This window comes from Labrus bergylta, chromosome 2 (assembly GCF_963930695.1).
Source record: "Labrus bergylta chromosome 2, fLabBer1.1, whole genome shotgun sequence".
Taxonomy (NCBI): Eukaryota; Metazoa; Chordata; class Actinopteri; order Labriformes; family Labridae; genus Labrus; species Labrus bergylta.
The window spans coordinates 22,406,699-22,433,398 of record NC_089196.1 but is presented as its reverse complement, the minus strand read 5'-3'; the positions used below and the strand labels follow the sequence as shown (position 1 = coordinate 22,433,398).

Here is a 26,700-nt window from a genome sequence, read left to right as displayed (position 1 = left end):
ATTTTTTTATTTTTTTAATCAATCACTATTGTTTAAACAGTACTTGTGTCGTCAACCAAATTCCACTAACATAACTACAATCCATAGGTTGTTGGGATTGTCCCTTACGCGTTGCCGTACTGCGGCTCAGCCCAGCTGCCGCCGTTTGCCTGTTTCTTCTCCGTCCTCGCTGAATCTCGCTTGTTTGATGTAGAGGGGGGGGGATAAACATGTCTGTAATGGGAGGTGGTACGAGAGGGTTTTACTTCAACACAGTCCTGTCACTGGCCCGCTCTCTTGCTGCCCACCGTCCCGCCACGGTCGAAAAGGTGAGGAAGTTTGACTCCGGCAGATAATTTTACATTAATAAGCTTCGTTTGAATCGCTCAGCAACAGTTTAGTTCAGGGTGTAGCTCCGCTTCCGCACAGACGGTGGCTTATTTTGATTAGTGACGTTGACAGTAAGGGTAATATTTGAGGTTTCTTTTCACGTTTGTGTTTGTGAATTACGGTTGCGGGATGTTTTATAGAGTATTTTTTTTTTTTTGCTGGAAATGCTGGAAAAGAGTGTCATCGCTCCGTTGTGTGGTGCCTGTTTACTGCATCACAGGCAGAGTAGTGAGGCTTGATGAGCACTGCAGTCGAACAGGTTTGCAGGGTTCACTGTGTGCTTTATTCAGGAAGAAAAGACAGTGACTTATCTGTTGCAAGTACTTTTTTTTTTTTTTTTTTTTTTTGCCAATCTGTAGATAAGTCAGTTTGGAAAGAGCTGCGTTTGGCAAATATTTATATTTACCTGGAGCAGCCAATTAAAAAGCATACCAGGACAAACTTCAAAACATTGTCATTGATACTTTTTAAAGCATTTAGGCCTCTGTAAATTACTAACATGATCAGTGTGTGTTAATTTGGAGCTGACTGTATTTCCCTGTATTGACACTGTTAAGCTATAATATTAATATTAATAATTATAAGAGATAATAAGTGCAATAAGAAAACATATTTATATTTTAATTTCATTGTACAGTGTGCTCCTTGTTATTTTTATTTTTTTTGTATTATATCTTTGCTTAGCTGTTAATACAAATTATTTATTTTAACTTTTTTGTACTCTTTTTTTTTTTTTTTCTTACAATGCTATTCTATTTTATATTTAATTTTCACTTTTTTTTTGTAGAAGCTGAATCAGGAAGAAACGCACAAGAATTCCAATGTACCTGTACTGTCCTGTACCTGTGCAAATGGCAATAAACATCTAAACTAAACTAATAAAACATTACAAGTCATAAAAAGTGTATGAGCATAGACGTATGCATATGTGTGCACATGCATAGATGTCATGTGTGTGTGTGCATAACCAGTTGTAAAATGTCTTGATTTTCCCCGAAGTTCTCCAGCTAAGATCAAAACTCAATATGGAACATGCAATTAAATTGTTGTGTGTTTTTTTTAGAGTTGTAACTACAGACTGCTGATTTTGGGTCTTTCAGGTCCAGAAGCTACAATGTATGTGTCCAGTGGAAGTCCGAGGTGTGTTTACTCTGGATGTGCGTCGCAGAGATGCTGTTATTGCACTGGCTGTATTTCTGGTGGAATCTGGCCTACAGGTGGGTGGTGGTCAGTAAAAGTTGAGCTGTTCAGATTTTTCAACATGGTGGTCACATTTCATCATCACTTTGAGGAAACAAAGTTTGAATCTTTAGGCAGGATTATGTTGTGGATTTTAGACTGGAACACTACACAATGGGGTATTATTATTACATTAGTGTGCTATACATAAAAACAATATTAGCGTTATTATGTTACTATTTGTCAGCTTTTGCTCCCAGTCCCAGCCTCTCAAAGGGCTATATCACCATGATACGCTTATTCTCATAATCTGATTAAGCTGCTGATTAGACATGCAGCTGACCATGTAAGCCTCTAACCTCATCACTCTGAGACACCGTGTGAAAAGCTCCCCAGGCATCTAATTATGTGGAGATGATAGCTTCACACCTAGAATTAAAGAAATGTCAGACTTATTATCATTGAGCTAGATTGTATTCTGCGTCAGAATGAATAGAAAACCAATTTGTTGTTGGATTTACAAGTTATTTTAATGGAATCAAAAATGGTTTTCTGTGCCAGCATGTGCATTTGTTTGTGGTGTAATGCTTTGCTTTTCCCTGGCAGCACAAAGACACAATTGTTTCCTACTTGTTGAGCCTATTGAGAGGGCTACCACGGGTCCAATGGATCGAAGAGAGCTCGGGCAAGAAAGGAAAGGGTAAGAACAATCCTCTTATAGAGTGGCATTTTGTTTTACAGAGGCCTTAGTTTACTCCCTCAAATCACTGAAATGAATAATGTGAGTGGCCATTCTTATCGGTTTTCAATACAAATTCATATGAATATTGACATTTTGAGAAAGAGTTGATAACATCCATAAGATGCCATGAGATGTTGGTTTCCCCTCGGAAGGAAAAACATAAGGCAGCCAAATGTATAAACCCAATATGACATTGCAAAAAGCCTATGAATTTCATTCTGAGTAAAGTTTTCTTGTACAGTTTTCAATGTTTGATTTGTCTTTTCTTTCTATTCAGATCTTCTCCCAGTTGCAGAGAACTTCAGCTATTGTCTAGTAACTCTTCTGGCAGATGTTGCTCAGAGGGACCCAGACTCACGAGAAGAGGTCAGATTAAAAAGGATTGATGATATATCAGTCTTTTATAAGGGCGCAGTGAACTTAATAGCTAAGATATTGTTTCCACTGATTCCCCCCTCCAGATCTTGAACACTTTAATGGAGGTCTTACAGGCATTGCAGGACATGTGCCAAACGCCTGATAACCATGACAAAGGTACACAAGCAAACACAAAAAATAAAATAAAAAAATGCATATTGCAAGTCTTTTTCGAAAAGCTTCACAGATTCTTTCTTGTCTCTAGTTTACCTGTGCAGGTATATTGTGCCCACTCTGCTGGGCATGACTCGAGCATTTGGCCGCTACAGCAACACAGAAGAAGCCCTGCTGTCCAAGTTATTCCCCAAAGATTCTCCCCCAGCTCGCTGCGTCACAGAGGAAACAGAGGGAGTGAGACGCAGGTCCTTCAATGACTTTCGCTCCATTCTGCCGTCCTCACTGCTCACAGTGTGCCAAAGTGACAGTCTGCGTAGATCCACAGGCACCAACCTGGATGCTTCTCTACCGGTCTGTACATGGTTTTATATAACTTTTAGAAATGGTGGCATGGTTGTGTATTTAGGACAATTAAAAATGTCTGCAGACTGAAATAGCTTTGTGATTTAATTTCACAAAAAGCCAGGGAGAATTTGTATTTGTAATTTGCCTTCTTTCTATGTTTTTCCCAGTGCTTAAAGAAATATTTTGTACTTGTTTGTGTCGTAGGTGTTTTCAGATCCAGGAGGTCACTCACCCTGTTCTCCTACAGCCCCTGGCCAACATTACTTTGAAGGTAAAACTTTAAAAACACAATTTTCTTTAATATAATTGGTATTTGCCAATGTTAACAGTCAACTCATCGAAGCATATCATTTTCAACAATCAGCTTCATTTAATATCAACGTCCTCGGGCAATAAATTAATAGTTATTGACAGTGGATGGCTTCTGGTCTTTTTTCACGCTGAAGCTTCATTGTGGCACAGTTTTCCTGCCAAACAGTTTGCAATTATTCTGTTTTATTAACAAAAAGTTTTAATTTTCTTTATATAATGACAAACAGTACAGTCAAATTACATAATATACCATGTAACTCATACCTTACCGTTTATATTGGTCAGAATTCTCACTTCAGACGGAGCCAATAAATGTTATGCCTTGTTGTTTACTTGAGGTTTTTTGCTGTACAGTGATCATACCTTGCATAAGACAACTCTGGTGCTCCTTCTCATATTTATACATTTGTTTATTGTTAGTCTGTTTTCCTCTCTTGGTGAGTCATTTATTTGAATGAAAAAGAAACGGCATTTCAACTACCTAGAACATCTTAAACTGTTACATCAGTTTTTGGTATCAGAATCAAAAAGGATCCATCCATCCATCCATCCATTATCTACACCACTTGTACAGTTCAGGGTCATGGCGGCGCGGGGGGCCTGGATCTGATCCCAGCTGTCATTTGGCACACACAGCACCCTGACTGCAGCCACTCATTTTGTCCTATGCTTTAAATGTTTGTTGTTTCTTCTTGTCTCTAACATTTCAGGTGCCTACCAACCAGACAGCAGCACAGTGGACCCTGACTACTACTTCTCGACAGTCAGCTCCAGTTTCTCATTGTCTCCTCTGTTCTTGGGAGTAGGAGGAAATGAGGTTGAGGTGCCACTTGAATTGCTACGACAGCTCCTTAACATGGTACAGAAAAACACCAAGCATCAAACTGCATTCTGGCTCTTTTTTCTCCCATACTGTATGTTGCACCTTTACCAAAGGCTATGTGTGGTTCAACAGGTGAAGAGGTTTGTTTCAGACTCCTTTTTGAAAACCCTGGACGCCACAATGACAGAGGTTATCGAGGTAACCATATGACCACCATCTGTGACAAAAAAATAAATAAATGCAAATCTAAAGTTTAATATATGCCAATATTAGTGAAATTATCGTCTTTCTTTTCTTCTCTTTCAAGTCTAATCCTGGAATCAACCTCTATTACAAAACCTTCAGTGACCCTCTCTATGTGTGCGTGTTCAAAATGCTGCGTGACACACTTTTCTACATGAAAGGTAAAGCATCTCAAGTGTCTTTTTTATTTTGCATTAAAGCCACACATGGTTGTATACATATAGTCCAATATAATGATACAAATTTAAATCACTATGTTTCTCAGCCTTACAGCAGGGATTTGTGCGGGAGGTTCACGACTTCGTACTGGAACAGTTTAGCAGCAGTCAATCAGAGCTGCAGCGGGTACTTCATGATACGGGGGGGTTGCAGGGGGAACAGAGCCCCCTCAAGCTCCGTTGCCAAGCCAACGCTGCCTGCGTGGACCTCATGGTGTGGGCCGTCAAAGATGAGCAAGGTAATCAATTGCAGCAGAGCGTGAGCTGTGTTTAGATGCCAATATCATACTGCCGTTTGAACGTGTTCTTTTGTTCTAGTTGCATCACTTTCCCCTTCTGCTCTATTTTTATTAGGAGCAGAGAATCTGTGCACCAAACTGTCCGAGAAGTTGCAGTCGAAAACCTCAAGTAAAGTCATCATTGCTCACATGCCCCTGCTCATCTGCTGCCTACAGGTATTTAACTACAAAGTAAAAAGAGACTAGATCACTTTATTTAGACAAAATAAATCTAATATTAACTAATTTATTTCCTGGTAATTCATTGGATATTAATAAATTCTCCCCTCTTTCAGGGCCTCGGACGTCTGTGTGAGAGGTTTCCAGTAGTGGCTCACTCAGCCACAACCTCTCTCAGGGATTTCCTGGTGGTTCCTTCCCCTGTTCTTATAAAACTCTACAAGTATCACAGCCAGTATAACACGGGTACAGATAATTATTTATGAATTTGTTACCATCCACAATATTAGAAGTCATTGCCACTATTTGATGTATTGTACCAGAGACATTATCGTAAAGTCTGATTTAATATGCGGCTCTTTTGTGAGTCCCATTTCAAACAGTGACACAAGGACTGATTACAAACAAGATGAGACGCATGATAATAAGTTACACATAGTTATAAATCACACAACCAAACTACAATGCACACACATTCGCGTGATGACAGTAACAAATGTTTTCATGTTTCTTGTTTAAAGCATTTAAAACATTCTGATATTCTGACGTTCTGTATTTGTAGAGCTGAGTAGCTTCCAGCATAGTATTCAATGTAGAATACTAATACTATTTGTATTACTTTGCTCTGGCTCAAGTAAGTCCAGTATGTTGTTCTTCAGACTTCACATTTATTCTTATTTAATGTGCAGACAGCTAGAGTTTTTGAATATTTCATGTAAAATCAATTAAAATTGAGTCTACCATGGAGTCAAAAACAACAAAATCATATGCATCAAGCAGAAAACTCCTCATCTCAAGTACAGCACGATGCATGCTAAAGGAAGTAGGACAACAGTGTTATGGTGAAAACACTGACATTAATTGCGTCATTGTCATCAACAGGCCGTCATTCTCTATTGATCCTTCCTGTGTTTTTATAGATGAGCATACAGACTATTGGAAATTCAGTTGAGGTTACTGATTTTACTGTGCTGCTCACTGCAGTAGTAGTCACAGCAGTAAGCTCAAAGGATGTTACATTATAGAAGATAACATTGTTTTTAGATGTTCCTGCTAAATTCAAACCTTTGTCATTGTTCACAAATATAATATATTTTAAGCTGTGTGTTTTTATTTAATTTGCCCTCTTTTCTTTTTGCTTGCAGCCACAGGAGATATAAGGATAAATGTTACCAATGAGCACTCTCAGTCCACCTTCAGTGTCTTGCCAAACAGGAGAGATCAGCCGTCCATGTATGAGCAGCTCAGAGACATTTCCATCGACAACATTTGCAGGTCAGGTTCAAACATCTGTCACAGCATGTGTTTACAAAAGAACATCTTCAATGTGCTTAAACAAACTTTAGTTGTTCATCTCTGTGTGTTTCTCATCCCTCAGATGTCTTAAAGCTGGTCTGACCATGGATCATGTGATAGTGGAAGCCTTTCTTGCCAGTCTGTCCAACCGTCTCTACATCTCACAGGAGAATGACAAGTGAGCAGCATTGATTGTTGAAACATGAAATAGATGTGCCTTGTGTCCAACTTGAACATTTTCAAGAGCTGGACACTGATAAACAGCTTCTCTTAAAATGTGTCTCTCTTGCAGAGATGCACATCTGATCCCAGATCACACAATTCGAGCCCTGGGCCACATCGCGGTGGCCCTGAGAGACACTCCTAAAGTGATGGAGCACATCCTACAAATCCTTCAACAAAAGTTCTGCCAGCCAACTTCACAGCTGGACGTTCTCATCATCGACCAGCTTGGCTGCATGGTCATTACAGGAAATGTGAGTTCACATTTTAAGAGCGTTTTGACTGATTGTACATTTACGAGTAAATGGGTATTTATTATAGGAATGCAGAATCATCAGGCAAACATCTAAAAGTGTTAACCATTGGTGTAGTCAAACATTTTGATGTGTGTGGTATTAAATAAGACTTTTTTTTTTTTTTTTTTTTTACAGTTGTTTAAACAGCTGCAATGTTATGTTGTTTTTCTTACCCAGAAGGATTGACACGCTGTAATTATTGGAAACCTGCTGGCTGGTGTTCACTGGCTCAGTGCAGAGTGCATTAAGAGTAGGTTTTCAGCAGCCTAGTTTACAACCCACTGGAGTGTAATGGGGTGTTTTTTGACAGCCAGTACACCCAGAATGCAAAAGGTTACAATTAGCAAAGGACTGAAAAAGGATCAGACTTTCTATAGAAGATACAAATCACTTACAAAATCCTCAGTTCTCAGTTTAGATGTGCATGTTATTCATGTTAATAAGAAAATGATAAATGTTCTAATAAGTAAGTCTTTGATGCCTTCGCAACTCTGTTTGACTGTCTTTATTTTTGTCTAACTGTTTTCTGTCCTATAGCAATACATCTATCAAGAGGTGTGGAACCTGTTCCAGCAGATCAGTGTGAAGGCCAGTTCAGTGGTCTATTCAGCCACCAAAGACTACAGAGATCATGGCTACAGGTCAGCATCTGCTTTTACTCGCAGCACAAAATCACCCAGTGAACCAGGGTGTCATGTGGAAGCAGGAAATGTAGCATTGATTTATGTTGCTTTTTTTTCACTGCTACTAAGTGGTTGATAGTTGTAGACTATTCTTGTACTACATATATATATATATATATATATTTTTTTTCACCTGGTTTGTATGTGTTGTAATTAATGTGTTCTGTTGATATCTACAGTAAAACAATATCTTGTGGGTCATGTAAACGTTTATCTTCATTGGGTATAAATGTGTTTAACTTTTTCTCTTTCTGTACTGTTTCCCCCAGACACTGCTCCCTGGCAGTGATAAACGCTCTGGCTAACATCGCAGCAAACCTGCAGGGGGAGCAACTGGTGGACGAACTGATGGTAAACCTCTTAGAACTGTTTGTACAGCTTGGCCTGGAAGGAAAGCGAGCAAGTGAAAGGGCCTCGGACAAAGGACCCGCGCTGAAGGTATGTGCTTTAATGCATCAACATTTAAACAAAACAGGAAATTCTTAACAGCGTGGCTTAATTAGTAATGGCTTCTTATCTCCTGTAGTCATCAAGCAGTGCTGGAAATCTTGGAGTCCTCATTCCAGTGATTGCTGTGGTGAGTATGTGACGTCTGCACAAACTGCTGCTCAGACAGAGAACATTGCCAATCATTTAAAATAAGAATTTGTGTTATATATAGTATAGTAACAGTTCCTACTTAGAGCACTGTTAAATGATCTACATGAGATTTCCAGTGCCTCACTTGTTAGTGTTTAACTCTAACCACAAATACTGTTAGTTAATTATTGTTAGCTGCAGTACAAAAATCTGTGTCACCGGTTTACTGTTGAATGTTGTTAGAGGGCTCAAAGTGGAGCGTTGTTTTTTTCTCATTTGGTAGAGCAGGCGTCTCGTGTACAGAGGCAACAGTCCTCGTTGCATTGGTCGCGGGTTCGACTCCCGGTCATGATGCTGTTTGGTTCATGTCATCCCCCACTCTCGCTCCACATATTTCCTGTCTCTATAAGAATTTTTGATGTTGAATAAGACACTACAAAAACATACAGACTCATTACTTGATGTTACATGTACATATTGTACTTCTAGAAGTACCCGGCTTTTATCAAAACAATCACTGCAGCTGATTAGCAGAATATTTTGGCCATTATTGACATCTACTAACTATTAGATTGTTAAGGATAATTTTGCTCTTCAGAAGGGTTTTTTTGGTAAAGTTTAGCTCTGTGAAGGATCGGCAACCCGGCCCATGAACACAAGGCAGTCTGTGCGGTGCTCGTAGATCAGGAAGAGGAAGGGGTGGTCCACAGTGAAGTGGATCTGGGAGGAGAGGGGCATGAAGCCCATCTGGGTCAGAGCTGCAGCCTCTGTGCCCTCCTCATTCACAGTGATGGTTCCCTGGTGCTTCAGCTGCAGGAGAGATCAGAAGGCTTATTATTTTGTAAGGATGATTGTTTACAGGTGGTCAAGTGTCCAGGTGACTGAATATTTAGGTTTAGGTTTTGTCACTAAAGCGCTCTAAGTGAAATTATAATTGATTTAGCATTACTCACATAGTTCATGGCAACTTTTTCAGAGGTCATTCCAGAGAAATCTCCGCTCTCTTCGAACAGGTCAGTGAGGCCCATCTCTTTCAAATTCGGAATCAAGTCATAGTTCTGCTCCAGTTTAAACCGAGGCATCACCACCTCTCGAGTCCTAAAGAGAGCCAGAGGAAAGTTTTGTTCATGTTTGTCATTTATACCAGATTTGCATATTTCTTTAAGCGTATTGTGTATTGTTATAAGACTGTCTGCACCTGTTTGTCATATTTTTAAGCCATTTGTTGACAACAGTGGGAGAGATCTCCTGTTCCAAGTTCCTCATGTCAGCCACCTTCCTTGGCAAAGCAATGAGCATGCTGATGTTTCCTGTGTATGGGAGCTGAAAATACAAAACATTATTGTTATTCAACTCAGCTTAATATTCTATCGCTAGGTTTACCAGGGTATGTTAAAAAGTGTGGCACTCTGCAGGTTAAGTTAAAGTTTTAAATCTGTGTTGGCCGCCCACCTGTAGGATGTCACACTCCAGTTCATGGTCCGCCGCAGTTAGATAGTTCCCCTTATTGGTCATCATTGGCACACGGACAGTTGTCTTTTCATTAACTCTGAAGTTGCGATAGTGAGTCATTTCTTTGGGGAACTGTTGTTCCCATGTTCCTGAAAATACAAACAAATAAGGTTAAGACTCAGATAGGAGTTGTATGTTCACTTTTTGATCCAGGTTACCAAATAAAACTAATTGTTCTTCTGCTATCTTTGAATCACTTTCATGATTTGACAGTAGGTGGCGGTCAGTGTTTTCACTTACCTTTGAAGTACAGGTAGTTGAGCAGCATCAGCACCATATTAGGGTCTACACTCTTTAGTGGTTCTTTGATCAACCCTTTGGTGAGCTTCAGGATGCGACGATTGGCTTTGTTCAGGAAAGCAGGGTCCCTGAAGTCCACTGACTGCGGCTCTGCGTAATAAAACTTTTTTGTCTCTGCACGGAAAGTATCCTTCACTGTGACATTCTTCTTAACGTAGACATCATTCACAGAGCGCAGTGTGTAGCCAAAATTCCTCCTGAAGAGCCTGTGTGTTGTCTTCCTGAACAGCTTGTGCACTGTGGTGTTGTCATAGTGATGGCTCGCATTGACAAACTCAGCGAATCCCAGAGCTTGGTAGATCTGATCGTGGGTTCCTGATGCGGCTCCTAAAGACATCATCCCCATGGCGATAGAGATCCCAGCAGGTGCCAGCAGGATGTTATCAGTCTGGTTGACGTCATTGCGAAGACTTCGATAGAGGTTGAAACCAAAATGGGCGTTAACGACATTGAGACGCTGGAGGCGAGAACGACCATGGAACAGCCTTAAGAGTCTGGCCCGACGAATCTTTGGGTCGGAGGGTTCGGCAAAAATGTCGATGTCTGGAGCTGGTGTGGGGATATCATCTATCTCATCCCCCTCACTGGAAAAAATCATAAACTCATTATCCAGCAAGTTAAAGGAGAAATTAACATTTGTTTTGGTGATTTTCTAAATAAAAAGTAACTGTTTATTTTTGCACATTTTAAGATCAGTGCTTAAATACAGTTTTTTACATTTAAGTATTTCTAGCTATTAGGGAAACTCTAAGTTTATGATGAGAGTAACCTCTGTTAGACCAACTATAAACAAGTCATTTATCTTTTATGACTTTACACCTCAGCTTCTTCTCACAATCTTTTTTTTTTTCATATAATCCAACAGAAGGAGAACAAACTTTAACACTCACATGTAGTCGTCATTGCCAGCAGCCAGGATCTTATCGAAATCAATATAATCCTCATCATCAAAACCGTCAAAAACCAGATCTTTAGTGACCGTGTTTTCTTTGTGGAACTCCAACGGGATGGCCTCTATATCCACGGCCCCCCCTTCAAAGCCTCTGGGATCCGGCTGAGGGTCAGTGAAGTGAGACTCGAGGTCTTTGATCCCGGCTAGAGACGGACTGACCAGCAGACAGGCCAAAGAGATGACAGCGATGACCCACATACTGAAGGCTTAGGCAGAGCAAATTCATATTAGTATATAATTAAAAATCAGATCAATACTAAAGTAGATTAGAAAAAATTACATTCCAATAAATCCATATCATAAATCCATGTCTTCACTGTCTAAACATAGAAAAGGTTTGGATATAAATGTCCTTTATGGCAGTCTCTGTCAGTAAAATGTCTTACCTGAACTGTGTGCTGGTGGGAAGTGCTGTGCTGCTGCTGTTTATAGGACAGAAGAGCAAAGAATTGAATGCAAAAGTGAACTTTGATGTGGGCTCTTCCTGAACAAATAGACCAGATCAAACAGAGCAAAAGGTGCTGTGCCTGACTAAAACCTTTAACTCCTCACAATTCAACTTGTTTGTTAAGAACACTCAGATTTCATGAACTTAAACAGGTTTGAGAGATATTCTGCAGCTGGTTGTTTTTATCATATATTTATTGTATTGTGTGTCGAACAACTCAGATAACATTTAAACTTTCAGCATAAAAATATGTCTCCAAAATGTCTCAATCTTCTTTGAGATCCCTTTTAAATAGAATGTGATAATTTGCATTATCTCTGTCTTTAACCCACTTTATTTGTCCATTTTTGTAACTCCCAGTTGACCAGAAGGCTTCCACCAATCAAAGAGGCCAAACCGCGTCTCCAGAAGCTGTTCAGGGATTTCTGGTTGTACTCTGTGGTCATGGGTTTCGCTGTGGAAGGATCAGGTGAGCAAACTAAAAACTGATGTCAGTAAATTGCATGTATACCAATGATGTGTTTTAATTTGTTAAATTTTTGAATGGTTTTGTTTTTATGGGCTGTCCTGTATATGTCTGTTTGTATTGCGTTTGCTCAATGTGCAAGGCAAATCCCCCTAGTGGCAATAAAGGTTTTCAGTCATTTAGTCATAGTAAATGTTGGAGCTGATATTTAAATGTAGGTTTTGTAAAAAAAAAAAAAAAAAAAAGAATAAATAGCCAATAACTTTCTAAAAGATAAAAATGTTAAAACATCAAAATGCCCTTTAACTTCATTTGAAGGGCATGCGTCCCATTTTCTCAGCCATGTTTCCTTAAGCTTTCAAAAGAGAGAAGTGTCATTAAGTTACTGTTAGAAGGTGGTGAATGTACTTTTAACTAATTAGGAAGATTCAATTCCTACCCAATGAGGAATACATTGTATTTTTGTAATAATTAAACATGATAGATGGTTGGGTTCGCTTTTATCAGTATCAAGCCAAGTTTAACCACAAACATGACAACAGTTTTTTCAAAGGTCTTCAAACTTGATCCAAATTAGAGAATTTAGCATCCCAACAGGTATCATTCGTAGTCCTGTGGCTCTCTGAATATCTGAATATATATTTTGTCCATTCAGGGCTTTGGCCAGAGGAGTGGTATGAAGGAGTTTGTGAGATCGCCACCACGTCTCCTCTACTCACCTTCCCCAGCGGAGAACCTCTGCGCTCTGAGCTACAGTACAACTCAGCTTTGAAAAATGATACAGTCACACCGGTACAGAGCTCATATGGATTTTCTTTCTTGAAGTGAGGTGGTTACATTATATGATAAAACAAAAACGTTTTTAATTTACTTTTAAACTGTCCCTACTTGTCCTCCAGGCTGAGTTAAGTGAGCTCCGGCTAACCATCAGCAACCTCCTGGACCCTACTCCTGAAGGATCTGCCCTCATTAACAAGCTCGACTTCGCCATGTCCACATACCTGCTCTCAGTCTACAGACTAGAATACATGAGGTCAGCTCCATTTCACTCATGTGTCTGGATACTTCTGACATAATGTGATGTCAGACTATGAGGATTTGTAATATCTCTCTCTGATGTTGCACACTTTCAGGATGCTACGATCCAATGATCCTGACAGATTCCAGGTCATGTTTAGGTACTTTGAAGACAAAGCCATCCAGAAAGACAAGTCCGGTACGGAATTTATTTATTTCATTGTTGCACTCAGTATTTCCCCCCCTGCTATGTATTTACTTTTGTCAAATTCCTGTTCTTATCTTTGCAGGCATGATGCAGTGCATCATATGTGTTGGTGATAAGGTGTTTGATGTCTTTCTCCAGATGATGGCAGAAAAGGTAGGTACTTTGGTTTCTATAGAAATGAAAGGTTATGATACACAATTGCAGAGGCCTGAATGTATTGATGGCAGTATATATCATTCATCACTGACAGTGACAGCATGTTTCTCATGTTTTTCAGCCCAAGACCAAAGAGCATGAGGAAGAACTGGAGCGACATGCCCAGTTCTTACTGATCAACTTTAACCATACACACAAGAGGATCCGCAGAGTGGCAGATAAATACCTTTCTGGTTTGGCTGAGACGTGAGTAGTAATGGTTTAAGAGCCTTGCCTTCCTACAGGTTTTTACATAATTATCATATAGATATATATTTACTTATTTTCCTCATGGGTTTTTACCTTTTAACAGATTTCCCCATCTGCTTTGGAGCGGCCGTGTGTTGAAGACAATGTTAGACATCTTGCAGACACTCTCACTCTCACTAAGTGCTGTAAGTATGAGAGCTGGTGTGAAGAGCACAGCACCAGGTTAACGGTTTATATCTCTATAAATAACATCAAGAGGTGTGGAATGAAATACGGCAGCTTAAATTCAACATCAAATAAAAAGGTGTTAGGTGTGGAATTAAAGCTAAGTTCAACTATTTTTACTTGTTTGGGTTGTTACAAAAGGCTAACAGGTTATAACATGGGTGTGACTGTGAGCTTCAGTTTCAACAGATGTTGTTCCTTTATATTTAGGACATCCATAAGGATCAGCCTTACTATGATATTCCAGACACCCCGTACAGGATCACAGTACCTGACACATATGAGGCCCGAGAGGTGAGTTGGATTGTGTTACACTTTTGACCACTAGAGAGCAGCATAACACTGGTTTGAAAGACATCAAGAAGCCGCTTCTTGTTCAGTTGTCCTTTTAGGATTGTTTATGCTGTTCATTAAGTAATTAATCCCGTGTGATGGAAGTTAATGGGAGGTTTTTTATCACACCATTTGTTTAACAAACTAAACTTAAATTGTATCAGAGGGATATGTAAGAGGAGGTCTACCTTTTCCCAGCAGTTTGTGTTTTAATTTTTATTTAAATTGATCGTTTACAAGCCCTTTTTGTATTTGATAAATGGTATCACATAAGTAATCAAACTGTTTCTTCATCCTCTTGTAGAGCATAGTGAAGGACTTTGCTGCTCGCTGTGGTGAGATCCTGAAAGAGGCAATGAAATGGGCCCCTTCAGTCACAAAGTCCCACCTGCAGGTACAACTCTTTATCTTATTGTTTCCTGGGAGCAGGGAACTCTTCTTCAGCATCAGAAAGATTAACAGAAATACGGCGCTGCAGAGAGTTTCAGCACAAACTCAGATAAAGCATTAAAGTTAGTTTTTTAAATACTGACTGCTTCCTTTCAATTTAAAGAGACAATACAGCTATCAGTAAAGTAAGTTGTAAAAAGTATGTTACAGTCTGGTTGTGTTTATAGAGTTAAGAAACAATTCTTTGACTAAAATTACTCATAAATAACAACTTACCATTTGATCATTTGGCTTCAGAGTATATTTATAATTGTTGTACCATTACTGACTCATATTTCCTCTCTTCTCTCTTTCTTGTTCAGGAATACTTAAACAAGCATCAGAACTGGGTGTCAGGACTGTCCCAGCACACAGGCCTGGCCATGGCTACAGAGAGCATACTGCACTTAGCAGGCTACAACAGACAGAGTACTACACTAGGCGTGAGTCCAACAAACATGTTGATATCCCTCGAAGTTTGCACACAAAACCTTTTGGCAGATTTTCAGTTCATGTCCCTAAGAATATTTTATTGTTGGTATAAATATGTAGTTGACACAACAAAAGGCTTCAGTGTCATTTTCACAGTATAACAAAGATTTATTTAAAGGGTAGCTCTAAACTCTTCAGAGGCTTGAGGATCCTGAATAATGTAGGTGATGCCCTGTCACTTTTTAAGGATAAAGAAGAAACAGCGCTTTGTAACATCAGTGACTGTCCTCAAACTTTTAATCCAAAATCAATTTTACACTACTGGTCGCTGAGGCCTTTTGATTTGTGCTTATTAAAATTGTGTCGAACAATAAAAATTCAGTTTTTAAATATGCCCATTAGATTTATTTTTTTAAAGCTTTTGCAGTTTTGTTAACACTGATAGTCATGACTATTTGTTGTGCTTAATTCTGTGTGTATTCTGTAGCTTTATAAACTCTGAGCGTCTGGGTGTAGCTGTTAGTTGTTAACGGTTCTGTACGTCTATATGTGCTTGCTTAATAGTCTTTGTGATATTTTTTTGCTTGCCCTACATATTCTTGTGTGTTCCTTGGCTTGCATTCTGCTTTATCTGTCTTTTCATTTGCTTCATTTGTTGTATTTTGTCTTTATTAAACTGCACCGAACTACCTACCTGGTTGCTTGGCTGGTTTGCGGATTTCTGGTTACCTGGTTACTTACCTGCAATGGATTGGTGGGTTTGTTGGCTGGTTGCCCATTTGGCTATTTGACGGGTTATGCTGGGGCTGTCCTCCACCATGTGGCCAACCATAGGCTGCTTACCCTCAGGTTGGTCTGAAAACTTTATACAGTGAGACAGGGCTCAGGCATGAGGCCTTAAGTATAACCAGAACTGTTACAGAACAGCTATGTAACCTGCCTTCCCAGCCAGCGACTGTGTGGCCTTAAGTTGCCCCTACACTCTGTTTTTCATCAGACCACCCAGTTGACAGAGAGACCAGAATGTGTGAAGAAGGACTACTCCAACTTCATGGCTTCACTCAACCTGCGTAACCGCTACACCGGAGAGGTGAAGACATTTCCTGACAGTGATGGAGCTCGCCAGACTTTCTGCATCGAGAAGAGTAATTCATACCCGTCTGTTTATGTGCTGCTCAGGTGGCAGGCATGATCCAGTTCTCAGAGGCAACTCACAGCCAGTCAGACCTCAACAAACTGATAATCCTTCAGATGACCAGCGCTCTGGACAAGAAAAACCCAGAGGCCTTCACCCAGTCCATGTTCAAGATGGCTGCCTTGCTAATTACTACCAAAAGTGAGCAGGATTCCTCATTTCATTTGGATACAGAAATAATGGCCAATCATGTAAAGATTTAGTTCTGATAATTTTCTGTTTTTTCTTCGTTCAGACTGTGATCCTCTGCTCCTACACCATCTGTGTTGGTCTCCTCTGAAGATGTTTACAGAACACGGAATGGAAACTGCAATCGCCTGCTGGGAGTGGCTCCTGGCTGCACACAACGGGGTGGAAGTGCCTGTGTGTTTATCTATCACTTTTCTTAATATCATATGAATTATGTAAATCAATGTGCATTTTGATATATATATATATATTTTTTCTTTCTTTTTTAAATAGTAATAAATTAACTCTCATGTCCTTTATCCATCTGCCTAGTTTATGCGTGAGATGGCAGGAGCTTGGCAGATGACAGTAGAGAAGAAGATGGGTTTATTTTCAGAGACTAAGGTTGAGGCCGGACCTCTGGCTGTCTCAGAGGAGAGTCAATGTGCACCTTGTGCTCCTGATGTCATCCCTCACTTTCTCTGGATAGAGGTCAGTCATTGACAAATACCAATTTTTTGTCTTCTCTATTGCCCACTTATACTGAGTATTAAGTTGTTATAAAAACTTCATCCAGAAATGTGTTAACTTATTATCAGCTAAATATTCAAAGAATGTGATTTTCTTTACTTTTGTAACTCAAGCTGTCTTTTAACTCTAACTAAACTTACTTGGAAAATTAGTATAACTGAATAAGGGTTGAAATTACTTACTCCTTTTTTCTGCCCCCCCCCCCCCCCCCAGTTTCTGGTGCAGAGGTTTGAGATAGCCAAGTACAGCAGCGCTGACCAGGTGGAGATTTTTGCCACCATTTTGCAAAGATCTCTGTCTCTGAGTGTCGGAGGACCCAAAAGCAGTCTCAACCGACATGTGGCTGCTATTGGACCAAGATTCAGGTACTTCATCCCGTACCATCACTGAACACTATATGCTATGATAATCAGCTGTGAGAACTAATGACACCCAAACCTGATATCACTGTTTTTTAATCACTACTCTTTATTTCAGGCTGCTGACTCTGGGTCTCACTCTTCTGCATGCTGATGTTGTGACAAATGCCACCATCAGAAATGTGCTTCGAGAGAAGATCTATTCCACAGCTTTTGACTACTTCAGGTACAACATTTCTAATCTGCTTCCATTGCTAATATTAAAACTCAACTTGGGTATGATTTTATAATTTTCTGTCTGTCATCTCACTTGTTTGCCATCTCTTTTTTGTGTAGTGTTGCTCCCAAATTTCCCACTCAGACAGATAAGAGGCTCAGAGAAGACATCAGCATCATGATCAAGTTTTATGCCAGCCTGCAGTCGGACAAGAAGTATCTGGCTGCCAGCCAGCTGGTTCCTCCAGGTACAGGACTGAGAGAGCTGTGTGTCAGTAATGATGACAAGTAGCAAAAATACCACACAGCCTGGCACTTCACACTTTTTGTATCAATTAGAAATATTGTTTTTTTCTTTTAAAGTGTCTTATAGCAGAGTTTCCATCCCTCTAGGTCTTTAGATGGTTTTCTTTATTTTATGGCATACACTAAGACATCTGTAATCATCCCAATACCGAAGAAAGTTTTTAATCTAGAATATAATAATGCATTAACCGTTGCTAAATAATGTAAAGTTTGCAAGATTGTGTTTACATGTTTCATCATGACTTACCTGAGGAAAGTGTAGCAGTTATACCACCTAGCTTTTGTGTTTGCGTGAAAGACTCTGGCAACCAACTAGGAGTAGTTCACAAATATTCTCTAACGATCTGTTTTAGGAGTTTACATTTGAACTGTATTTATCAATAGGACAGATTACAGGTGTGTTTTTGTGTAGATCCTCAGGACATGTCTGTGAACAGCCTGTCTGTAATGGCAGTGACAGATAGTCGGAGCAGTCTCGATGCAGCAGTGGGCCAAAGGCAGCAGGTGGCTCAGGGATGGATCAACACATACCCTCTGTCCTCTGGGATGTCCACCATATCCAAGAAATCAGGTAAAATGTTCTCAATGCTTACACTTAATTATAGCTTTACTCTGCTCCTTATTCATAGATGTAATGGATCTTCAGTATTTTCCTTTCATATGTAGCACTAATCTGTTGTTTCTGTTTCAGGACTGTCTAAAAAAAGCAACAGAGGCTCTCAGCTGCACAAATACTACATGAAACGCCGAACTCTATTACTGGCTTTACTGGTAAAAACATGAACATTCATAAATATGAAAAATTAACATCACATCTTTTTTCTTAGTTCCACATGTTCTGTTCTGATGAGTTCTGTTCCCTTCATCTCACCAGGCCAGTGAGATTGAACGTCTGACCATCTGGTACAACCCGCTGTCCGCTCAAGAGCTCGTCATTTCTACTGAACAATCAGTGGAGACCAGTATAGCTAATTGGAGGTCCAAATACATCAGTCTCACAGAAAAACAGTGGAAGGACAATGTCAACCTGGCCTGGAGCATCGCACCTTACCTTGCTCTGCAGCTGCCTGCCAGGTACACAGAGAGACATAAAGTACTACACCCCAGTATTCATAATTTTCTGCTGAAAGTATGACAGTTTTCCTGAAACAATGTGACATTTAAAAAAAAAAAAGACTATGATAGTGTCCCAAAAAAAAACAGTTAAGTGAATTTTTAAATGTCTGTAAATAACAAATGACAGTCAAACCACAACAAAATAAAGTTTGCAGGAATTAAGAGGCTCACTTGAGGTGTTAATGTCTACAAACAGCTACAATTTCTGAATTTCTTTTACAGACAAACTCAGGAAAGTAACGGCTACCGTTGAAAACACTGTAGAACTGCAGCATGGGCTTTTAATTTAACATCTATAAACGACACATCACCTGGAAACCATAGCAAAACTAAGATAATAAGATAAACTTTGAGTTTGGGGCACTTGCGATACTTTAACAGTACACCGAACACTATTTATATCGCTAGAAACGGCAAAGTCCGTGCCGGTGTTACGGTTAAAAGAGTTACCATGTTAACTGGTGACTGTCAGCCGAGTGAGTCTGAATGTCGTAAGTTACGTGTCTTAACGAAAGCCTATTTGTTTGGCTTTCATTAAAACATATCTCATAAGTAATTTTGACATTATGAGAATACAAAAACTGAACAAAGAGGCATTTGTTAGAACACTTTCAGTCGCACTTGTCTGAAAGTCATCAGTTAACATGGTCACTCTTTTAACCGTAACACTAGAACGTAACTTCAGTGATATTGCTGATATTTAGAGGAGAATCCCTCTCCTTACATCGCTTTAGGATGAAAAGTCTACAATCATACAGGCAGCTTTATGTATTATTGATCGGTCTGGGTCGGTTCTATAAGTGACGTCACGTGAAAGCTATGAATACCCTTTAACCTTTCTCACATAACAATTTACAGCGCAAATCATCTATACACAAATAATGGCTTTTTTTCTTTGCTGAAACACAAGTCATAATTCCCCCCCCCTCCAAAAACAAATGGCATGTGGGCTTTAAGGACATAAAATGATCTTTAAGAACGTATATGCAAGTTTATGTCGAGACAATAACAGTTACTCTGAACAGATAAAGTCATTCACTGGGCATTACATACACACTTTTGTATTTCTTTCTCAGATTTAAAAACACAGAGGCTATTGTGTCTGAGGTGACCCGCCTTGTGAGAATGGACCCGGCTTCTGTATGTGATGTTCCAGAAGCAGTGAAGGTGAGGCCGTCCCCTCTGCCAATACAAACAGACCGCTGTTATTTTGGAGTCATTTGTGGGGGTTTTATTCTTATGTATTGATTGTAGATTATTATAAAATCAGGGGGAGAGGGACAAACTTTAGGTAAGTAAGTTTAGGATCACTCATTTGGTTTTGAGTGGACGTCAAAGCAGCTTGACGTGATATAGGACCTTCCGTAATTCAACCCAATTTTTTTGTGGCCAATCCGGTCTTGTGCGTATGTGATACATTTGGCATCAAGAAAAAAAGACCCCTTTAATTCCATGTATCTTAAACTCCATAGCCGATAGTTTAGCTACTTCCTAAGCTGCTTCACTGTCTTCCCACTGGACTCTTTAATCTTTTCTTTGCATTTTTTCTGCCTTCTATGTTTTTATATGTAATATAACACCTGTTGGAACTTTTTCAGGACTTAATTTTGCAGTTGACTTACCTTTATATAGGGCTACTGCAATCTTCATGCCAATATATATAAATACAGTTATCCACATGGGCCAGATAATGTGTGGGGTCATGAATCTCTTTTGACTTTCTTTGATTATAAGTGTGCAACATGTTCTCATTAAAACTTTTAAGTGGTTTGTTTTGTCAGGACACGAGATAAACAGAAACAAACTGTTTGTCTCTCAGTGCTGTGCTGTCATGAGGCTGTATGTTCCATCACTTGTTGGTGTGTTATTGAAGTCATCTCTTTCCCTCCAGCCTCCTCCACTCCTCTCTGTTTAGTTTCACCTGACTGAGCTCTTAATGAGCCTCCTATCTGTCTGAAGAAGAAGCAGGGGAGGCAGAGCATGGCCTTCCCATAAGGCTTCATAATTTAGCAAATGATCCTCCTTGACATTTCATAGTTGTTTATTCCTGTCACTTTAATGATTAATAAACACGGCATCCTCTGGGGGCTAGTTAGCACACTAGCAGGCTCGGGGTCAGAACCCTGCATCAGATTTCTGTCATGTTTGGATATGGAATCATTAATCTTGTGTTGCATGTTGCACTCAGAAAAGATCATAACTCAGTTCTGATATCTGTGTTGACTTTCTTACATAATGTTACAAATATGTCATTCTCTTCTCTCTCTTTTTGCGTCTCCTCAGTTCCTGGTAACATGGCACACAATCGATGCTGACTCTCCAGAGCTGAGTCACATCCTGTGCTGGGCCCCAGCGGATCCCCCAACTGGACTGTCCTACTTCTCCTCCCTGTACCCTCCTCACCCCCTCACAGCTCAGTACGGAGTCAAAGTGCTCAGGTCCTTTCCTCCTGTAAGTTCTCACATACAGCACAATGTAAAGGATGAGCTGTTGTCAATTGTGTCGAATACTTTTGTTCTGTGCTTTTACTCAACCATGGTCCCCTTAAGTAGCATACAGTATTAGACACCGTCACATCTGAGTTTGTTAAATGATATAATTCAATCTAATGTGCCTAATGGATTTTTCCTAAAGACAGACAGAACTGGGCCCTGTTTCAGAACGGTGGATTAATGAAAATTATGAATTTGTGAAGCCTGAGTTGTAACTCAAACCGAGAATGAGGGTTAACTCAAGCCCAATCCAGACAGAGAGGCAAACCTTAGCTCTGAGTCAGTTACTGTGGTAACTGAGTCTGTCAACCTTATCTCGTCGAAAGAAGCTTTTCTTCTTGAACTTTGACTGAACCTTCTCAGAGTGGATTGAACAAACTCAAATCGTCTGCTCTAGAACCAGAAACTCAGAATTTCGCAGCTCAGGCTCAATCAAACTGCAGATTGAGATTCTCACAATTTGTTGAGTCTGCTCGCTGAAATAGGGCGCTGATGGAACTTGATGGACCTCATCACTCATGAGTCAGGGACTGCCCTCTTTATTTGTGAGAAACCGCTGTATATGATTTCAACCAATAATATTTTTTCCATTGTTTTCAGGATGCCATTTTGTTTTACATTCCACAAATTGTCCAAGCCCTTCGTTACGATAAGGTAAATATCAGGTTTTATGAGTCAGTCAGTGCATTGAAAGCCCACAGATCGTCAGATGGTTAAATGATGTGTTGTGTTGATCTCGGTATAGATGGGTTATGTGAGGGAGTACATCCTGTGGGCCGCTCAGAAGTCTCAGCTTCTGGCTCACCAGTTTATCTGGAACATGAAGACCAACATATTCCTGGACGAGGAAGGAAATCAGAAAGACCGTGAGATTCATTTTTCACCCTCTCTTTTGGACTCATTCACTCCACAAGACTTTGTCACTAAAGTGCATAATACTATGTTGTTCTCTCGGTGCAGCTGACATAGGCGAGCTGCTGGAGCAGATGGTGGAGGAGATCACTGGCTCTCTGTCCGGCCCGGCCAAAGATTTCTATCAGAGAGAGTTTGAATTCTTCAACAAGATCATCAACGTGTCAGCCATAATCAAGTATGAGAACGACCATTTCATCTGACTCTTTTGATAACAGGAGGGTCTTTTTAACATTTTTTACATTCCTGCTGCACCTTTCCCAACATTACCATATCACATTGATTCATATTTGCTACTGTTTTTCAAGTCAGTGGTTCCCAAACATTTTTTTTTGTTGGGTCCCCCCTTTGGCAGAAAATATTTTCAACCCCTCACTCCCCACACACACCTCTCACCATGAGTAATAGTTTTGAACTTAGTCACTTATCTTTGCCGGAGGCCTCAAAGTTGAACCAAACTTTAACATTTCTGTGAAACAGAACCCTCTAGGTTATCTCTCAGCTGCTTTTGAAATGTAAACTAATTTTCCCCAAAGCTTCCATGTTTTGTTCCATGTTTTGTGAGCTACTCTCTAAATCCCTTTTGTTGTTCGTTTCATGTTGTTGTTCTGGAAGATGCTGTCCTGTGTTGTGTATCCCTCTGCCACAGATCACTTGTCTCTCAGTGTAAACGCTCTGAAGCTGATGAGCATCTTTCTGACAGGTCTCATTATTGCTGCCTCTTATCAAGAGTGTTCTGTTAGTCCACAGGAGGCAGGCAAAGATCCCCTCAGCCCTCATTACAATGATAATTACAACTGTCCAGGGTGGAAACTTCTCCATCCCCTGGTTTGACTCTCTGTTACCCCAGTGACTCCCCTCTGTGAATAACAGCAGAGCCCGACTGTCACCTGTGGTCTGAAGTCATTCAGTGAGATACCCATGCATGCTACACAATTTATATATTCTTTAATATAGCATGGAGAACCCACTGAGACCGAGGTCGCTTTGCAGCAATACAATAACAGATAGAATAAGAAAAAAAACACAATATAAACATTTACAAACACACACTGATTCACAAAAATGTGGAAACTCTGAGCTCAAGCTGATTAATGTTTGTCTTTATCAGACCTTTTCCCAAAGGGGAGGAGAGGAAGAGGGCCTGCCTGGAAACCATGTCACAGATCAAAGTCCAACCCGGCTGTTATCTGCCCAGTAACCCAGAGGCCATAGTTCTGGATATAGACTACAAGTCTGGGACCCCCATGCAGAGGTGGGCCTAAAAAACAATCTTTTGCAATGCTTGTAACAGTAATCAAACAAACTATAAAGAAATGTGACATTTTACCACATCAAACGATGTCTTTTGCAGCGCTGCCAAAGCTCCTTACCTGGCCAAGTTTAAAGTCAAGAGGTGTGGAGTCAGTGAGCTGGAAAAAGAAGGTACAGCACACGTTAAATAAACCTAACATATTTTTCTACTCAAATATATGCACAGGCAAACCGTGTGTCTTTCATATCTTCTCAGGTATGCAGTGTCGCTCAGATTCTGTAGATGAAGAGAAAAGTGAAGAGGAGGCAAAGAGAATCTGCTGGCAGGCGGCCATCTTCAAAGTGGGAGATGACTGTCGACAGGTCTATATTCAAAACTCCTCACCTTTCCCTAACTAGACTGCTTAACCAATTCATTCAATAATATCTTATGTAATATAATATATATATATATATATATATATATATATATATATATATACCTAAACTCCCTCGCCTTTTCTTTGTGTTCACAGGACATGCTGGCTCTTCAGATCATCAGCCTGTTTAAGAACATCTTCCAGCTTGTGGGTCTGGATCTCTACGTGTTTCCTTACAGGGTGGTAGCCACAGCTCCTGGAGTACGTGCAAAAAATAAAACTTATTTTTCCACCACGATGTTCTAAACTGTATGATGAACTTATCCTGTAATCAAAACACTTGTCAATCTCCTCGTCTCTGATGTTGCACTAAAAGTGTGGAGTGATCGAGTGCATCCCAGACTGCAAGTCTCGTGACCAGCTGGGCCGACAGACAGACTTTGGCATGTACGACTATTTCAGAAACCAGTACGGAGATGAATCCACACTAGCTTTCCAGAAGGTAAACGCAAAATACAAGCAACAGTGATTCATTTACGGCTGTAAATGTGAATAAATCTTCTCAGTGCTTAAGTATTGTAATCACTTGTAGTTTAATCTGAAACTTGTTCTAACACTTCTCTTTTCAGGCGCGGTACAACTTCATCCGCAGCATGGCTGCCTACAGCTTGCTGCTCTTCTTGCTGCAGATTAAAGACCGACACAACGGCAACATCATGCTGGACAGCCAGGGCCACCTCATCCACATCGGTGTGTATCAGGTGTTAAAGTTATTAAAAAAATTTAATTAAGAGCTGTACTAGACCCGAGGCTTAAAAAGTTTCTTGATACATTTTTTAACTCATCAATTTCAACTGCATTCTCTTATAAGTTTAAAGACAGACAGATAGTTTTATTAATATTTTGGATCAACGATCATGGAAAAAAACAAGAAAAAAAAAACATTTCAGTCCATTTGTGAGACCATGTTGTTATTAATAACCCTTGCAACCATCAGCATTCCTTCTAAAGTTTTTTTTCAACCCTTTCACAAGATAAGTTCATATCTTAAAATATGTGTTTCCAGACTTTGGGTTCATGTTTGAAAGTTCTCCTGGTGGGAACCTCGGCTGGGAGCCGGACATCAAGCTAACTGATGAGATGGTGATGATCATGGGCGGGAAGATGGAGGCGACTCCCTTCAAATGGTTCATGGAGATGTGTGTGAGGGGATACCTGGCTGTCAGGTGAGAATGCAGAAATCCTAAAGCAAATGTTTTCTACGCCTAAAGATGGCCAACATGTGATATAAAGATGAGTTGTCTTTTTTGTTGTTTTTATATCAGGCCCTACATGGACGGAGTGGTTTCTTTAGTTACACTCATGCTGGACACTGGGCTCCCCTGTTTCAGAGGACAGACCATCAAACTTCTCAAGTGAGTAAGATGTCAGAATATGTCTGTGTGTTTGTGCTCAACTCAATGATCATAAGCAGGTTGAATGGCAGGTACTTCATGATGTCTTTCCATTACACCTAGGCAACGATTTAATCCTGGTTTGAGCGAGAAAGATGCAGCTTCCTTCATCATCAAAGTCATTCAGAACTGCTTCCTGAGCAACAGGTCAGAATGAAACCTCAAACGTTACACCATCTTCTTGTTTAGATTTGTCCCTACAAAAACATTTCTAACGTGTCTTTATTTTGTCTTACAGGAGTAAAACCTATGACATGCTCCAGTATTACCAAAACCAGATCCCATACTAATTGTGTGTGCCTGAACATGTGTTTGTATTGGCTGGTACATGGTTTGTGTGTGCATGCACAAGTTTGTGTGTGTGCCTTTGTTGATCTCATGATTCAAAGATTGTGGCTTTTTATTTCTGCTGATTGTTGGATGTTGGACATTTTAGTTTGCTTTAGCATCTTGTTTCCTTTAGAACTGTATTTTCCTTGTATTAGTTGTTTTATGCCTTATTTATTTGATTTCAAAGCCAATGTTTATATTTTATTCTATGTTATTATTCCATCGCTCTAGCATCATGAATTGTGTGCACTTGGAGACTCTTGTTTGCCTGCACGTTCAGTAAATACTCATTATGAGCTTGTGCCAATCTCTCGATGATTTGTATTATTATTTATGAATGTGGGTATATAAAGCTGTCGATTTTTAGATGGGGTTTGGAATGTGATTTGATACTTGAAGTAGCTGAAGTCGACCGGTTTCAGTTCTGACCGATGTGGCCTAATCTGTCATCTTGTACTTGACTGTACTACTGTGCTTCTTTTTTTAATGGACCAGTCAGATTACTTTGACCTGTGGCATGGTACTCGTCTTGTATTGAACTGTGGTGACTGTATAGGCATGGTTTACACAGTGTATATTTTGCAGTTACCTCTGCTTTTGGAAACACTCTGGGCTGAGTTTTGCATACTCAGCATTGCCAAACGAAGAGGGAAGATATGCACATCAATCCGCCTGTATGAACTAAAAGTTATAGACAAAGCTTGAATGTTGGGCAGTTGCATGAAGTTGAGTGTTAACTACCATGTAGCCTTTGTTCAATGCAGCTTTTGGTGAAAGTTAATGAATTTAGTTATCTAAAGTGCTGTGCCCCATGTTCATATGGCTTTAGCCTCACTGTAATGTTACTGATTGTAAAGACTTTGCCTCTCTTTGTATATTTATAATCATGGCCCATTTTCCTTTCCCCTTTTCTATCTTCATGCCTTTTGGATGAGAATGCAGAAGATATAAAGTCAAATAAAGATCTATTAAGCTAAAGAAA

The 26,700-nt window shown here is 39.9% G+C and overlaps 2 protein-coding genes across 3 annotated transcripts; one reads left to right on the top strand and one right to left on the bottom strand.

Annotated features, from left to right (window-relative positions):
* The first annotated feature begins 151 nt into the window (after window positions 1-151).
* Window positions 152-26,700, top strand: pi4kab (phosphatidylinositol 4-kinase, catalytic, alpha b). 2 transcript variants are annotated; one of them, XM_020643873.3, is made up of 55 exons: window positions 152-308; window positions 1,470-1,586; window positions 2,155-2,248; window positions 2,568-2,656; window positions 2,752-2,824; window positions 2,913-3,175; window positions 3,374-3,440; window positions 4,192-4,340; window positions 4,437-4,502; window positions 4,612-4,708; window positions 4,813-5,004; window positions 5,120-5,220; window positions 5,340-5,469; window positions 6,369-6,498; window positions 6,602-6,697; window positions 6,812-6,995; window positions 7,575-7,678; window positions 7,990-8,158; window positions 8,247-8,297; window positions 11,872-11,980; window positions 12,633-12,769; window positions 12,877-13,010; window positions 13,111-13,193; window positions 13,285-13,355; window positions 13,480-13,604; window positions 13,711-13,792; window positions 14,043-14,126; window positions 14,470-14,559; window positions 14,918-15,037; window positions 15,861-15,875; window positions 16,024-16,116; window positions 16,206-16,362; window positions 16,457-16,584; window positions 16,723-16,881; window positions 17,134-17,285; window positions 17,398-17,505; window positions 17,616-17,743; window positions 18,214-18,372; window positions 18,493-18,572; window positions 18,676-18,875; window positions 19,994-20,084; window positions 21,201-21,368; window positions 22,010-22,063; window positions 22,155-22,275; window positions 22,370-22,499; window positions 23,433-23,576; window positions 23,676-23,746; window positions 23,832-23,938; window positions 24,091-24,195; window positions 24,311-24,436; window positions 24,564-24,684; window positions 25,001-25,160; window positions 25,260-25,349; window positions 25,452-25,535; window positions 25,627-26,700. In XM_020643873.3, the coding sequence occupies exons 1-55, from the start codon at window positions 210-212 to the stop codon at window positions 25,676-25,678; spliced, it is 6,309 nt and encodes a 2,102-aa protein (XP_020499529.1). In that variant the 5' UTR covers window positions 152-209; the 3' UTR covers window positions 25,679-26,700. The 2 variants fall into 2 exon arrangements, with proteins under 2 accessions (XP_020499529.1, XP_020499530.1); XM_020643874.3 differs by lacking the exon at window positions 15,861-15,875.
* Window positions 8,148-11,552, bottom strand: serpind1 (serpin peptidase inhibitor, clade D (heparin cofactor), member 1). The gene is made up of 7 exons (XM_020643875.3): window positions 11,450-11,552; window positions 11,002-11,269; window positions 10,052-10,695; window positions 9,752-9,900; window positions 9,498-9,622; window positions 9,253-9,397; window positions 8,148-9,109 (listed from the first exon to the last, which is right to left on the bottom strand). The coding sequence occupies exons 2-7, from the start codon at window positions 11,259-11,261 to the stop codon at window positions 8,918-8,920; spliced, it is 1,515 nt and encodes a 504-aa protein (XP_020499531.2). The 5' UTR covers window positions 11,262-11,269; window positions 11,450-11,552; the 3' UTR covers window positions 8,148-8,917.

Coding starts and splice junctions, on each gene's coding strand:
- pi4kab (XM_020643873.3), top strand. CDS start 210: ATGTCTGTAATGGGAGGTGGTACGAGAGGGTTTTACTTCAACACAGTC. Junction 4,503..4,611: donor CAATGACAGAGGTTATCGAG/GTAACCATATGA, acceptor TTCTCTTTCAAG/TCTAATCCTGGAATCAACCT. Junction 16,585..16,722: donor ACAACGGGGTGGAAGTGCCT/GTGTGTTTATCT, acceptor CCATCTGCCTAG/TTTATGCGTGAGATGGCAGG.
- serpind1 (XM_020643875.3), bottom strand. CDS start 11,261: ATGTGGGTCATCGCTGTCATCTCTTTGGCCTGTCTGCTGGTCAGTCCG. Junction 9,623..9,751: donor TGGAGTGTGACATCCTACAG/GTGGGCGGCCAA, acceptor TTGTATTTTCAG/CTCCCATACACAGGAAACAT. Junction 9,398..9,497: donor CTTAAAAATATGACAAACAG/GTGCAGACAGTC, acceptor GGCTCTCTTTAG/GACTCGAGAGGTGGTGATGC.